Raw genomic sequence first — 16730 nt, forward strand, 5'->3', positions numbered from 1 at the left:
CGTTGCATGGCCCCCATCTGCTTCTTAGTTGACCCTTCATTGCTCTACCTAAGCTTCCACTTGCAGTACATTACTTTATATTTTTTGTTTTTTGTTCTTAGGTCGAGCAAAAGCGTTCAACGTCAAATATACTTTTAGTATACTTCTTATGGCTTAAAGAGATTTCATTTGTTGGTTGCAGTGTCCTTTAAAAATTCTTGCTCGCTAGTGGTCAGTATTGCCTTTTTCTTGCTCCTTTTTCTTTTTCAGAGCAGTGATCAACTACTGTATTTTTCCACTTTGGTTTCTTTATATGTTGCTGTGATGGACTACTTTTGCATTTCTTTATTGCACCTTTTCACTGTGGGTGTTTTAGGCTGTTAGCTGCTTATGTTTTATTGCAGCATTCCATTCCTCCCACCTCCTCCCATGTCGCTGACATTTGGTTTGGCTTTATTCCAGTGCTGTCCTCGTTTACATTTGCTCCGCCATTAGATCTTTAATAAAAGGTAGCTTTTAGGCTTTTTTAATTTAATGTTATATTACTGCTGCCTAGTGTCTGTTAATTAATGTTCTTTCAGTACAGCCCAGCGCATGAGTTGATTTATTCTTGAAGTAAGCTTATTTTTACGCAAGTGTATGGAACATTAAAATAAGCTTATTTTACAAAAGAAACAGCCGGTGCCTAAAAGTTTAGCTCACTGGTCAGGAAAGCCACAATATGCTCTTTCTCGTAGAATGGAGCTAAACCTAGAAGCAATGACGTGAAGCTTGCAGAGGCTGGCATCTGGAGTATCTCTCTCCAGGGCCCCTCCAAAGACATCTGCACACAGGGCATTGCTTATCTCCTTTATTGGGGCCATAAATCTTCTCACGCTGCTCTGTTATTGTTAACTTCATTAGAGCTTTGTTAAAATGCAAGGCAAGAACGCTTGCAAGACTTTTTATTCTGTTAACATAAAAAGAAAATACTTTTCCAGCCTTATTGTCCAATTTCTGTTCAAACGTTTACATAACTCAAGATAGTGCAGTCATCTCATCTCTCTGAGGTGGTGCAGTCATCTTCGTGTCTCTCCTTAAGGACTTATGATTTCTGATGTCAGTAGCCACCCGTGACCACCAAAATATGGCAGTAAAAGACAAACTTATGAGGCAGGGTTGTCCAATTTATATGGCAAGAAAAGTCCAGTTCTGAATTTACAATGCCAATAGCTACAACTCAAGAAAATGCAAGACCAACTGCATTGCAAATGCTGGTTTATTTTTAAGGACTGTAGTTTGCTGCAAGACTGCTCCGCATACAAAGAAAATAGCAGTTATGTCAGTATAATGACATGCACATATATGGTGCCAAAGAAGCATGCATTCAACATTACGGATGTGTGGGCCAGCAGAATAATGTGGGAGCAGAGCATCATCGTGCCTCTTTTTTTTTGCCCAATGCTGCATAGCATCGGCAAGAGCTTTCTACTGATGCAGTACAGCCAATAGTTTGCCTAGGCCAGACCTGTTAGCTTTTCCAATATTTGTTCAACAGTGGAAAAAGTTATGATGGAGCTCAACCATCTCCTCAACAGACACAATGTCCATGCCACGGTGACAGCAGCCATGAATTAACAGCATCACCCATTCCAGTAAACAACACCAACTGCATCTGAAGCTGGTGCACCACTGCATCACTTTACCATGTGTTTTTCCAAGCACTATAGAGTAGTGGGCAGAGGTACAGCCTGGCCCTGCAAGACAGGACTGAGCCTGGGACATAGAGGTGGTGGTGCCAGCTGACTGATCGTTGATGGGATCCTTCAGACACTGGCACTGGACAATGAGAGCAGCAGAGCCTGCTGCCCAGAGATGACTGCATTCATCACACTTTACTGTGTCTTGTCAGAATGTTAAATTGGAAAATTAGCACCCCATGCAATATAAATTTAAATTTTTAATTTCAATATGACACTTCTTAGTGTACAATGCTTCACAGTTCATGTTACATTAAATTAAAAGAAAGGCCACAAACAGTGCTCCTCACCCCACCAATAGTGCCTTAGCTGATTAAACCTGAAAAATGAAGGAGCAGAAATCCCCAAAGATCACATATGCAACCTAATTAGGGGAGAGAAATGAGAACTAAAGGACAGGAACTTCAGCCAGTCACTTTTTTGCCAGCAGCACGCCACTTAACCAATCGTGTCCTTCGAATGGGTCACTTTGTGAAGCCAGACTTTCCATGAGCCCGCAGCACCTCATCTTCTTCTGGTTTAGGCGTTCACTGCAAACAAGGACAGGAAAAGAAATATGAGCATAGAATAGGTTAGGAGAGACTGGCCTTCAGCAGAGAGGATTGAAGTCTGTACATGGGGGCATTTGTGTGACACCTTGCGTAGAAAAATCGAAGTAATCTAGACTAATCCAACCAGAGCTTTTTGACCCAAACGTAGTCTCCCTGGCTCCTTCGACCTTGTTCACTGTACCTGGAATATTCCTGCTTGTCACATGCTCGTCTCCATAATGCTCTGTAATGTCCACTCACATGAGTGTGCCCTCAGACCTAAACAAGCCTTGACAAAGCTCAAATATTTTTTCTTGCCAGTTTACACCCAGAGCAGAATATGGAGCACTTTCCCATCCTGAAAAAATATTAGGCAAGAAGGAGGGACTGGCTGCTAACACTGTATTGAGCCAAGCATGTGAAAGACTTGAATGTGTTTGGATATAAAGGCTGGAAAATGTCATGGTTTAAAGTGAACGGTGCTAAGGTTTACAGCTTTTGTTTGTAGTCTCTAAGGGCCATATTTATACTCCGTTTGCGCCGAAATTGCGTCGTTTTTTTTTGACGCAATTTCGACGCAAAACTAACGCCAACTAACGCCATATTTATACTATGGCGTTAGAGGCGAATAGCGCCAAAGTTCCCGGAATGTGCGTCATTTTTTAGCGTGAACCCCTTCCTTGCGTTAATGATATGCAAGGGAGGCGTTCCCGTCTAAAAAATGACTCCCAGGCCTTTACGTGGTATTTATACTCCCGGGCAAAAGAGACGCCCGGGAGTTGGCGTGGCAAAAAACGGCGCATTTGCGCCACTTTTTAACGCCTGCTCAGGGCAGGCGTTAAGGGGCCTGTGGGCTCAAAATGAGCCCACAGGTGCCCTCCCATGCCCCCAGGGACCCCCCCTGCCACCCTTGCCCACCCCAGGAGGACCCCCAAGGATGGAGGGACCCACCCCAGGGACATTCAGGTAAGTTCAGGTAAGTATAATTTTTTATTTTTTATATTTTTTTTTGGTGGCATAGGGGGGCCTTATTTGTGCCCCCCTACATGCCACTATGCCCAATGACCATGCCCAGGGGACAGAAGTCCCCTGGGCATGGCCATTGGGCAAGGGGGCATGACTCCTATCTTTACAATGATAGGAGTCATGTTGATGGGGGATGGGCGTCGTTAAAAAATGGCGCAAGTCGGGTTAAGACGATTTTTTCGACGTAACCTGACTTGCCCCATTTTAAGACGCCCATGCGCCATTTTCCCCCTACGCCGGCACTGTCTGGTCTACGTGGTTTTTTCCCACGCAAACCAGGCAGCGCCGGTCTGATTGCGCCGTCTAACGCCATTCCATAAATACGGCGCCCGCATGGCGCTTCAGAATGGCGTTAGACGGCGCAAAACTTTTTGACGCTAAACTGCGTTAGCGCAGTTTAGCGTCAAAAAGTATAAATATGGGCCTAAGTGAGGGGTGACAAAAGATTGCTAAAGGAACACAAGTTGCCAAAGGAATAAATGAAGGCCAAAGGCAAAAAATTATTAAAAGGAACAACTGGGCAACAATTGGGCCACAAACCATGGGACTCTTTTGGAGTCGGACGTGCACATGTGAAAACAGAAAACACCACCACTCGCAGTGATTGGAGCAAGTGGCAGAAATAGGCTGAACTACTGCCCCATGTTGTATGCTGTGGTGGGCGGACACAAAGAGTAGATGACAATGGAGCAGAGCACCGGCTGAAGTGGTTTGACAAATAGTACCCAATATGTTTTATTTCCTAAAACAATAGTCTGAGATGAGAACTAAAGCTCTATCAAAGGCCAGACCTAAAAAGCGGGAGTCAATCAAACAAGCATAAGATTTATAAAGCGCACTACGTACCCATGAGGGTTTCAAGGCACTGGGAGGGGAGCGGGGGGTGCTGTTCACTGATCGAAGAGCCAGGTTTTGAGGAGTCTTCTGAATGCGAGGAGTTCTTGGGTCTGGTGTAGGTTGGTCGGGAGGGAGTTCCAGGTCTTGGCGGAGAGGTAAGAGAAGTATCTGCCGCCGGAGGTCTTTCGCTGGATGCGGGGGACGGTGGCCAGTGCGAGGTTCACGGAGGGGAGCTGGGGGCCGGGGGTGTAGAAGTTGAGTCTGCTGTTAAGGTAGGCAGGTTCGGTGTTGTGGAGGGCCTTATGTGCGTGGATGAGTAGTTTAAAAGTGATCCTCTTGTCCACAGGGAACCAGTGGAGGTCTCTCAGATGGTGGAAGATGTGGTTGTGGCGCGGTATGTTGAGGATCAGTCAGGCGGAGGCATTTTGGATGCACTGGGGACATCGTAGGTGTTTGGCAGGGATGCCTGTGTAGAGTGCGTTGCCATAGTCTAGCTTGCTGCTGACGAGGGCTTGTGTCACGGTTATTCTTGTTTCAGTCTGGATCCACTTGTAGATCCTGCAGAGCATGCGGAGGGTGTTGTAGCAGGAGGAGGAGACCGCGTTGACCTGTTTGGCCATGGAGAGGGAGGAGTTGAGGATGAATCCTAGATTTCATGCATGGTTGGTGGGAGTTGGAGGGGATCCCAGTGTGGTCGGCCACCATGAGTTGTCCCAGGCTGAGGGGGTGGTTCCAAGGATGAGGACCTCCGTCTTGTCCGAGTTCAGCTTTAGCCGGCCGTTCCTCATCCATTCGGCGATGGCCTTCATGCCCTCTTGGGGGTTGGTTTTGGTGGTGTGTGGGTCTTTGGTGAGGGAGAGGATGAGTTGAGTGTCATCGGTGTAGGAGATGATGTTGAAGTCTTATTGGCGGGCCATTTGTGCGAGGGGAGCCATGTAGATATTGAACAGTGTAGGGCTGAGAGAGGAACCTTGGACAACGCCGCAGATGATGTCGGTGGCTGTGGCTGGGAAAGGTGGGAGGCGTACACTTTGGGTTCGGCCGTGGAGGAAGGAAGTGATCCCGTCGAGGGCTTTGTCTTGTATTCTGCCTTTAAAGAGGCGGGCTATCAGGGTGCGGTGGAAGACTGTGTCGAAAGCGGCAGAGAGGTCCAGGAGGATGAGGGCTGATGTTTCTCCGTTGTCCAGTTGACATCTGATGTCGTCTGTGGCGGCTAGGAGGGCGGTCTCGGTGCTGTGGTTCTGTCTGAACCCTGATTGGGAGGGGTCCAGGATGTTGTTTTCGAGGTGGCGAGTGAGTTGCGTGTTGGCAATTTTTTCGATGATCTTAGCCGGGTAAGGGAGCTGGGAGATGGGGCGGAAGTTCTTGAGATTGAGGGTGACAGCTTTGGGTTTCTTCAAGAGAGCGTGGATTTGGGCATGCTTCCAACTTTCCAGAAAGATTGCTGTTTTGTAGGAGATATTGATGACCTTCCGTAGTTGGGGGGCGATGGTTTCAACGGCTTTGTTGTACACGTGGTGTGGGCATGGGTCCAACGGTGATCCTGAGTGGATGGAGTTCATGATCTTGATTGTCTCTGTGTCGTTGACGTTTGCCCAGGAGGTCAGGAGGTTGGTGTGGGTGGGGCTTGCGGGTATTGGGTCTGGCGTGGTAGTGGTAGAAAAGCTGTTGTGGATGTCGGTGATTTTCTGGAGGAAGTAGGTGGATAGGGAGTTGCAGAGTTTTTGGGATAGTGGGATGTCGTTGACGTTGGTGCTGGGATTGGAGAGTTCTTTCACGATGTTGAAGATCTCTTTGCTGTTGTGTGCGTTGTTATCCAGGCGGTCTTTGAAGGAGGATCTCTTGATTGTTCTGATGAGTTGGTGGTGTCTGCGGGAGGCGTCCTTGAGGGCTGAGTGCTTGTCGGGGGTAAGCTCGTGGAGCCATTTCTTTTTTCATTTCCGGCAGTCGCGTTTGGAGGCTTGGAGCTCGTTGGTGAACCAGGTGTTTTTTTTGCGGGCTTGGTTGTTGGGTGGGTTCTTGAGAGGTGCTAGGGAGTTGGCGCAGTTGGTGATCCATTGTTTGAGGTCGAGGGTGGCGGTGTCTGGGTCAGTGGGTGGGTTTTGGTTGAGGGTGTAGGTTCTTTGATGATTTTGCTCCAGCAGCGGCGAGGTGGTTGTTGAGGGCGGTGGTGCTTGGTTTTTTTCTTGAAGGTGAAGTGGATGCAGTGGTGGTCGGTCCAGTACAGTTCGGTGGTGTGGTTGAAGGTGACGTGGGCGCTTGTGGTGAAGATTGGGTCAAGTGTGTGTCCTGCGATGTGGGTGGGTGTGGTGACGAATTGTTGGAGTCCGAGGTTGGCGAGATTGTCTATCAGCGTGGTGGAGTTGAGGTTGTTGTTGTTCTCTAGGTGGTAGTTGAGGTCTCTGAGGAGGATGTAGTCCGTGGAGGGGAGTACGTGGGTGCTGGCGAGTTTGGCAATGGTGTCGTTGAAGGATGCTCGTGGGCCAGGTGGGAGTCTGTTCTCGACTTTGCTACACATCACTACCTACAGAAATGCAATGTGTTTCTGTGAAGAATTTGGTGGTGATTTCTGTTTACCCGTAAATCAAAGGCCAGGATTATCCTACATGTCTCGGGTGAAGTGAGGAGGCTCACTGTGTGACTACCCAGAGGGAAGTGGTTACTGGAGTGTTCATCACCAACACCTCCTGTGAGATGTTGAGCTGCTACAGGAGGAACAGGAGCCAAGAGCGGGGGTCACTGACCAGAGCTGCAGCTGAAACCTTTAGTGGTCATGGAGAGTAACTCACTTCTCCCTGATCATGATCAAGGATTGAGAGAGGAGCCTCCTGCAGAATCCTAATGCTAAAGGGATGTAAGTCTGGAAGGGGTTAATGAGCTACTTTACTCATGGGTGAGCTCTCTCATACAATCTCTATGATAACACCACCATTCTGGTTGCCGCAGTGTTCCCACGGTGCCCTAACCTGACAATGATAGCTGAATATAATGCAAATGTCATAAGTATGTTCCACTCTGCTCAAGCTTGGTGCTCTGAGAGGATTGCACAACATGTCCGTGCAATTGTCCTTGCACTGGTCTAGCTTGTGCTTGTCATGGATTGAGACTCCTGGGCCAGGGGCAACTTCCAGTTCATTTGCTTAACTGTTTTTGAAACAAATGATCTCCATCAGCTTCCGATAGGCTTATAGAGATCTTGTTTCATTTATTCAATATACAACACAGCCCTCTTAATTACAGTGCATCAGTGAGCATGGTACATGTCCTAACTGTAGATTGGTCAATGTTCTATCCTTGGCTGCTTTTTGAGCAGTTACTGCAGCATGACATCTGGTTGTAGCATAAGGCGCTCACAGGCTGATGCCTTCCACAGTAATCCAGGGTATGTGCCATGGCACCTCCCGGGTAGTCCTCCACATATTGTGGAAGAAGAACCAATACATCACTGAAGTGTGATGGACAGCCAAAGGGTGAATTTAGCAGGCAGAGGTAAACTTACCAAAGGTGTAGGTGGCCTGGAATCCCTTCAGGGTCTCTGATGTATCACTCTGGAACTGGAGTAGCAGGGAGCTTCTGGTGGAGGTCACTGTTGGGACTATTTTAGATCCGCAGTATATGCCCACAAGCGGGGAGGTGAGCTTGGCACCATCGAAAATAGACAAGGAGTCGAAATAGCAGTTTACATCATCCTCAACGTCAAAGGAGGTGAACGTCAAAGATACCTGTGTATGACATAAAGAAGAAATATGTCACCTCTTCATGTCAGTCTCTGTTAATGTATGTTCTACCAGGGGATACAGTGTGACATAAGCATTAAGAAGCATGTGATGGACTGTGAAAACCATCCCTGTCCTGCCAGCAGAAGGCGGTGGAACACATGGGAAGAAGCACTGTGCGTCAACCTTCTCTGCTCAACTGTGCCCTGCCAATAGCGGATCCTACAAAGAGTTCAGGACCAGGCCACTTTTGGTATCAACAGTAGTTTGTTTGGTTTTGATGGTATTTCACTGATAGTATTGGCACGTCCACAGTGAAGTTATACGTCAACGCCTTCCTTTGAACGGCATCTGAAGTGTACCCCTTTCAGTACTCCCACCACGACTGCTCTAGCATTTATGTGATACTGCCATTGCCAAATATCTGCGTTCATGCTTGTTGCATATATCTAAAGTTTTAATTCAAAGGTATCCCAGAGCTCTGGAGATTGGGGGTTTGTGCTAGTTTACACTGTACAATTCTGTGTGCGCAGTTCGTAAAATGGTTTGTAAGTTGGATGCTCTTGGGAGGGAGGTGCACATTGTGGGGCATGTTTATAGGCCCCTAGCGCCGCCTTGCGCCACATTAACGTCATTTATTTTGATGTTAATGTGGCCCAACGAGGCCAAAATCCCCGCGCCGTATTTACAGAGTGGTACAATGCATGCATTGCACCACTCTGTACCCCTTTGCGCTAAATTATGTCTGTGCCATAAGGGGAGCCGGAAAAATGGCGTAAGGAAATCTGTGAGATTTCCTTGCACCATTTATTAAGGCACTTTTAACGCTTGCTCAAGAGCAGGCATTAAAAGAGGCCTTCCATTTTTTAGATTGGGCCCCTATGTACTCTGCAGGAGTAGCGCCAATATTTTGGCGCAAAACTTGCAGAGTACATCATTAGCGTCATAAAAATTGACACTATTGCCCCCTAAATACAGCGCACACATGGTGGCTGTAGAGGGGGTGCCAAGGGGCCCCTTTGTGTCTAGTTATTAAAGATCTCCTTTCCCCACCACAGACTTATGGTAGCTGAGGATAATACTGTGGGCTGCTCTCTGTATCCCATGTTTTTGTATAGTTTTACCACACTTTAATGAGAAAGAACCAAATGGTGGTGCTGCTTCGAATCTAATGTTTGAGTCACATAAAAAACAATGGAGTTTTAAATTTACTGGAATTTATGGATAGACATTCTGGTACAACCAGAACATCCATGGAAAATTATCATATGGGAAGGCACCAGAAGGACAGAAAGGGAGACAGTACAAGAGGGCTATGGGAATAAAACCCAACATCCATGCACGAGTCATTTTTCAATAAAGACATGTTTTTATCAGAACTGAGAAATGGCTCTCATTTTTTATTCAAAAGTGCAAACAGCAAGAAAGGGGCGAAACTCGACTAATTCACAAATTTTCTACATTCAGAATCAATTCACTGATTCTGTTTTCCGAATGCTGAATTAGGTAGATGTCACAAATTGAATCTGTGCTTTCAAAATAATTGTCCTTGTATTTAGAAAGGAGTTGCCTCCATGTCAAGCAAAACACAAATGTGCTAAAAGTTCTCAAACTTCAAACAAAAAAAATGACCAAGACATAGCTTGACACTAAGTGATGCTCAATTATCCCAAATTGTGGCATGCTTGTGTGACATAGAAAGTGTGTCAAAAGACTAGGAGTAAAGGATTCTCCCTATGTGCACTCCTGTAGAGATCTATAATAAAACAAAGTGGGGTAGAGTGCTCGCTTGCCTCTGGATACATTTGCCTTTTAATTGAGGAGTCACTCCTGAAGGTTCACAGTAGACAGTACCTACAGTTAGCCATAAATGCTGAAACCGCATCGAGCCTTGTTGTTCCCATGCTTCTACCATGCTTCTACCATGCTTCTATCATGCTTCTACAGTGCATCTACCATGCATTACCATGCTTCTGCCATGCATCTACCATGCTTCGACCATGCATCTACTATGTATCTACCATGCTTCTACCATGCTTCTACCATGCAGCTACCATACCTCTACCATGCTTCTACCATGCATCTACCATGGAACCGGAATAATGCAACCAAAATATGGACTGCCAGAAAGAGAGTGTCCTAAATATTGTTTACTAAAATACCACCCTATTGAAGTTAATAATAGAAAATCTACACCAAATAGAACATTTTGTAAATGACATTTAGAACACATTATTTTTCCTACCAATATTCTGGCATACAACCATTACTTTGCCCGGTATCTACGGTTGTTCTTGGTAATTTCTTAAAAACATTAAGGGCCATATTTATGGAAAGTGGCACATTGTGTCCTGATGCTCCACTTTTCTTGTGCCCCATCGCGCCCCCCTAACACCATGTTTGTTCTGTATTTATGATACTGCAGACCACGGCGCACGTTAGGGAACTATGGTCAAAAATGATGATCCTTCAAAGTGAAAGGAGGCCCATTGAAAACAGTAAGAGACTCATTTTAACATGGGTTGAAAATTACACTAGAAATGGTGCAGTGGAATCTCATAGATTCCACTACGCCATTTTTCTGGGCCTCCTAACGACGGAATGCCCCCTTTGCATGCATTATGCCTGGCGCAGGCATAAGGTGGCGTAAGGCCTTATAAAGTGGAGCAATGTGTGTAATGTGCCACTTTGTAAATATGGCGCAGCATTTTTGGAAACCTAAAACCATATTAGAGTCAGAAGAATGACACTCATATGGTGCAAGGTGGTGCATGGGGCTTCCTAAATCTGGCCCAAAATACCTTTGTTGCTACTGTTTCCCTCCAGTAACGTTTCTCATTCTCATGTTGTTTTTAGTTCCAGATGAAGAGAACATACAAGTTTCCAACACCAGTATTGAGAAGATATAAAGTAACTGTGCACGAAAAGTTCTGGAAGGTTTTATGGTGTGTCTGAATATGGATTATTGCGGTGCCCCACTTCTCAGTGCAGGATTAAACCTTATTAGTGGGGGAGCTCACCTTGTATCCGTCTGGAGCGACGATGTAGAAGCCGCAGTTCATGTTGTTTGAGTAATTATTAGGGAAATTTGGAGATGAGACGGTTCCCGGAGAGCTGGTAAATGTGTAGCCGCAGACCACTGAGAAAGAAACAAAAACATCATGTGAAGGAACTGGTGCTTTGAGTTACTACACATAACTCTGTAGAAAGCACACAAATAGACTAGCACTGAAGACCAAAACATGGCATTTGTCTGAGGCCCTTCAGCAGCTTTTCTTTTCCATCACACCTCCAAATAGAAGATCTGTTGGTTGTCCATCACCAGACTATCTCTGCTGGATCACTTGATTACTACCCATGAATGGAACCTCCTTCTGGCACTTGACCAGCCTAACTTAGCTCCATCACTGCTCACAATAGAGAATCTATCTGTTGCCTATTACTAGTCTGTCTCACCACTGTCACTGCTCAATACTGATGAAATGTCAGTTACCCACAACCAGCCTGTCTCTGCTTGACCACTGTCCAGAATAGGGGATCATGTTCCCATGATTGCAACCCCATCCCCATTCCATCACTGCTCCAATAATTGGAGATTTCCCAATGTGCTCAACCTGATGATTGCTCAAAAATTAGAATCTACATGTTGCCAATTACCAGGCAGCTCAATCATTGCTTAAAATAGGGAACTTGTTTGTTTCTATTAATAGTCGTGCCAGTTTTATCACCACTCAAAATGAGCAGCTACCCATAATCACACTCCTGATAGTATGTGACCAGTCTCGGGGTGACCACTACCCAGAATACGGGATGTACCTGTCACCTTTCAGCAGCATGAGTTAGTCCATCTATTTAGCAGTGTTCCCTCCCCATGTTTCCTGTTTTACCATTTGTTGTTTTTGATCTCTGCAGTGGCTGAGGCCTGATGAGAAGGTCTACAAACTTGTGCTCTATTTCATCATCATCATAAAAGCCTAATTCGGCCACATTATGGCCATAAAAGAGAATTCGAAACAGTTTAAAACAAACAATTTCACGATAAAACTTGTGGCTGAGTCAGCTATAATTCATATTTACACAATATAGCAGCACTAATCATCACAAAAATATTTACAAGGAGGTCGGCAACAGCTCTGGTAAAGCGTACATATTAAATATGCAAGTATTAAGATAAAACGTACATAAAATTGGCTAATAGACCCGGCATTTCATAAAAGCACCAGCAAATACCTTTTACAAATTCTGTAGGTAGACAACATAAAATGCCCTATTTAATCTATGTTTTGTCTAAAGTTGCCATGCCTCCTACTTTGGTCATTAGTTGTGTGTGACCAAATGTGTGCAAATGCTTTGCTCAGTTTTACAACTGCAGAAATGGAGTGTTTGATTGAAGAAAAAACTATAACGAACAATGGGCCTCATTTACGAGGATCTGACGCATCGACTCTGATGCATCAGAATGCTTGCGCTGCCCTGCGCTCCCCTAACAATGACATGGATCCGCTGTATTTACAATACAGAACTCCCTGGCTCACGTTTTCACAGATGCATAAGAAATTCTGACGCATCCGTAGCCTAAAGTCACGCATTGCTGGACTAGCATAAAAAAATGATGTTACTCCAGCAATGCCCAGGAGGCTCTCGAGTTAAAAAGTCCTGCATCAGTTAACACCTGCTCTGAGCAGCCATTAAAATTCTGACGCAGTGAAGTCTCAGAACGATGCAATCAAAATGTTGTAAAATTCACTGCCACAGTTCTGCTTGGCTTTTTATGTGGGAACTCCTACCTTGCATACATTATACCTGGCTTTACAAACTGGTGCAATGGTCCCATTGCACCAGTTTGCAAATGTGGCTCACTATATGGGACTGTTTAGCGCCACAGCTGCGTCAGAAGAAATGACGTAACAGTGGTGCTAGGAGCTTGTAATTAAGCCCCTATGTATCATGAGAAGTATATATTTGCATCAGAATATATTCCCAATGTATAAAATGGATTACACCTTTTGTTAAGAAATAGCTATCAAGGTCTTATAATCAGCTCATAAGTCATCCGAAGAAGCTGAAGGGTTGTCTTTTGTTCCTTTCAGTGCCAAAATGTATTTCCCTATTTTCCTGGTTGCAGTTTTGCCGGGTTACACACAATAATCCCATTTTGTGTTTTCTGTAACTATCGATGACTACAACACATTTCTCTTCATCTGTGTCCGGGTTTACTGGTTAAAGCCCTATCTGTTAACATATGGTTTTATAGATTACAATACATACTGCACAAATTACACACAGCCAATGAGAGACAGCTGTTCTTTGAAACTGTAGGTGCTGTCCAATCACTTATCCAATCAGTAATCAGATCACCGCCTTTAACCGTACACGGGCATTGATTTATGACATCAGCATAGCAACAGTTGGAGACGTACATTTGTGACATTATCATTTCTCAAGACCTTATGGTGACAGCAGTGTTATAGACAGTTCAAGCTCACGTAAAGGGCAAGAGGCCAGTGCACGTTCTGCATTCTTGCTCCTATTCAGGGTCACAAAATGGAACCTGAATCAAAATGGATTCCACAGAAATACTTACTATAAAGGATCAAAGCAAAACACCGCACTTCCAGCCACATACCCTACACAGTGAAGCATGCTACCCATTTAGGAAAGAACTTGAGCACCCTACATAGGGGTATTAAGTGCTATAGAACTCTTGCAATACAGTGCAGTGCATTTCTCTAGGGAAACCTCTTGCTGCTTGGGTCAAACTAATAGACTTATATGTTACCTTGTAAGAATAAGACATTTGTGTGACAACACTTGGCAGGATATCTCTCCTTGACTAATTCACAGCATATAGGATTGTTCTCTCTCACACTTATATCCTCGATTTTGGTCTTTCAGGTCATAAAATGTTGCTTTCATGCGCTTTCTAGAAAGGTTCACCCACTTCCCCACATATTTCTGTCCTGGTCCTGCTCAATATGCACTAATGTAAATTTATGTGCTCCACATATTATACTTAACCTTTTGAGCCACGCAAATTATATATGCTTGAGATTTTTCCTGCATATGCACACAAACACATTTGCTTTATAAATGGATGGCTCATGACAGTTAAGACGTTTATGGGCCAGATCTAACAAAAGGTTTTACCCATTCTGTGTCCATGCTTTAGTACATATGGCCCCACGTGTGGGCATGCGTGTGTGTTCGTATTATGTAAGTGTGGGTCTCGGTGTGTATGTACCGGTGTCAGCATATGCATGTGTGGATCCTGGGTGTGTGTTTGTTTGTGTGTGCCTAATCTTGATCACCTATGAAACAAGCATTGGCAAACCCAATAGATCTTGCCTTTGTGATCTATTGGCTGTGCCAGTAGTTTTTAGCCATGCCTCACAACATCATGGCTAAAGCTAAAGGAAAAAAAACAAAAGCCTTTGATGCGCCCGTCCATGTCACTTTGATGGTCCTCAACCCGCATGAGATGATTGGTGACTAAAAAGGAAATACAACAGACAAAATCATTTTTTGGTGAAGGGAGCGAATGCGATATGCAGTCTTGTGGGGGAACAGCGAAGCAATGCAGGAGAGGGTGTGCAGCGTCTGGGTAACACAGGAGTGGATACAAACTCAAAAGGGGGAGGGCGAGAGCAAAAGCAACAATGCAGTCAGGGGGAAGCAACACAGGAGCAGCAGTGGGGAGAAGCACACGAGCAAGCAGAAGAGGTAGGAAGGTGAGAAGAGCAGTTGGAAAACTGAGGGAAGCAGGGAGTACAGGGAGGAAACTCCATGAGGCAGGCGGCTTGAAAACGTACACACTAATGGAGTGCTTCACACAAAGTAAAAAAGTAGTGCTTGAAAACCAAACCGTGGAATCAGAAATGGCAGTCAATCAGACTGTAAAGAAGCAGTGCTCCATGGGAGGGACAAACAGAAGATTGACAAGCTGGGACACAAACAAGAAGTAGGCAAATAAAAGTGACATGGAAGGCCAACCAATAAAAAATAATGGGCGGGCTCCACAATATTTCTCGCAACTGGCAGCGCATGCGTTGCTTATTAGGTTCAACCTAAAAAGAAAATCTCACCGAGAGCATAGGAACATAGACCTACGTGCCTTGATTGTGCAAGTGGAGCTGCTGACAAATAGGTGGGGTCCTGCTAATATGCCGTCTTGTGCTTGTGTCAATGCAGGCTCTAGGCACCTAGCATGCAAAACAGCAACTAGAAATATGCCAGTAGTGATATGATGAAGACAAACATCCTATGGATCCACCTACTTCCAAGCCAATCAAAGGCCTCTGTGTTCCCCCTTGCCTCACTTAGATTGGCCAGGCACTTCTGTCTGAACCATTGCTGAAGGAGGACTCTGAGTTCCTCCCTCCCCTTTCTGAGAGCAACCTGACACCAAGGATCATACCGTTGTCATAGGAGGCCCTGAAACCACTTGCGGTGATGGAGCCGTCCGTCACAAACTCCAGCAGCATCTCTTTTCCAGTAGAGGTGAAGGGGGGGAGCTGTCCAGTCCCACACGCTTTGAGGAGTAAGACTGGGGCTGCCTTGTTATTGCCATCGTAAATAGTAAGGTAGTCTGAAGAGCAGTTTGGGGAGGGCTGGAGATCAAAGGCATCAAACTGCAGGAAAACCTGAAAATGAAGTTTTTAAAATCAGAAGGGCAACCTCCTTACTGCTTGGCTTCCATTGATCATATAACACAGGAAAAGTAATTTTTATATAGCTTGATTTGTTCAATTAATGCACAGCTTCTTGCTTGATAAAGTCTGTCCATGTACCCACTTTATCTCCTTACCCTAACTTCTCAGACCCTCCCTGGACTCTGAGAACACAAAATACTGCAGCCAAGGTGCCTTACATTCCACTTTGTCAATCAATCATCCAGTGTTGCAAACATATTTAGACCTAGAAGTCAGTGTACAAAAATATAAAAGCAGTTTATTCTTCATTTTTCCTCTAAAGTGAACAAGAGTGCTACCAACTGCATTCTTCTTCATGTCATCAGCCAGTGTTCAACCAGCGTTTCAACTACATTCATTGGCTTTATCAAGGTCATGTGACAGCTATCTCACATAATCTCATGTGGTTTAAATAAAACACTTAGGGGGTCATTACGACCCTTGCGGTCGGAGACCGCCAGGGGTAATGTGGCGTCCGTACTGCCAACAGGCTGGCAGTACGGAGACCCGTATTACGACCCGCGGTCGCACCGCCGGGGCCGACGGTTTCCCGCCGTCCTGGGGATTATGAAATCCCTACCGCCAGCCTGTTTCTGGCGGTTTGTACCGCCAGGAAGAGGCTGGCGGTAAGGGGAGTCCTGGAGCCCTTTTAGGGGGCCCCTGCACTGCCCATGCCACTGGCATGGGCAGTGCAGGGGCCCCCTAACAGGGCTCCGGGCAGCTTTTCACTGTCTGCATAGCAGACAGTGAAAAGCGCGACGGGTGCTACTGCACCCGTTGCACGGCCGCAACACCGCCGGCTCCATTAGGAGCTGGCTCCTATGTTGCGGCCTCATCCCCGCTGGGCCGGCGGGCGTAAACTTGGTTTGCGCCCGCTGGCCCAGCGGGGATGTCGTAATGGGGTCCGCAGGAGTGCGGCCGCATTGGCAGCCGCACGCCAAGCTTGTAATGACCCCCTTAATAATTGATCTAACAGAAGCCCTTTCTCCAAAACTTAAATTTAGCTCATCTATTCCACATTATCAAGTACAAAACAAGTACAAAAACGGGAACTTGAGACAATATCCCACAATGGTCAATTATACCCATAATTCCATAACGTTTGTGTAACTATGTACAGGGTATACAGATTATAATTAGAATTATTGTAAAACATGTTTTAATATATTTGGAGCATGTTTAAATTATAGCTGTGCATCTACTAGGTAGTCATGA

General features: G+C 45.5%; 1 protein-coding gene across 1 annotated transcript in view; it reads right to left on the bottom strand.

Moving 5' to 3' along the window:
- Positions 1-1280: 1280 nt before the first annotated feature.
- Positions 1281-16730, bottom strand: part of LOC138283726 (embryonic protein UVS.2-like) — a 304218-nt gene continuing 288768 nt past the window's right edge. The window contains exons 10-13 of the mRNA XM_069221771.1: positions 15242-15467; positions 10848-10966; positions 7611-7833; positions 1281-2248 (exon numbers count right to left, since the gene is read on the bottom strand). Coding sequence (XP_069077872.1) covers positions 2238-2248; positions 7611-7833; positions 10848-10966; positions 15242-15467 — 579 coding nt within the window. The 3' untranslated portion in view covers positions 1281-2237. The remainder of the gene's footprint in view (positions 2249-7610; positions 7834-10847; positions 10967-15241; positions 15468-16730) is intronic.

The sequence above is a fragment of the Pleurodeles waltl genome, chromosome 3_1 (genome assembly GCF_031143425.1).
Source record: "Pleurodeles waltl isolate 20211129_DDA chromosome 3_1, aPleWal1.hap1.20221129, whole genome shotgun sequence".
Taxonomy (NCBI): Eukaryota; Metazoa; Chordata; class Amphibia; order Caudata; family Salamandridae; genus Pleurodeles; species Pleurodeles waltl.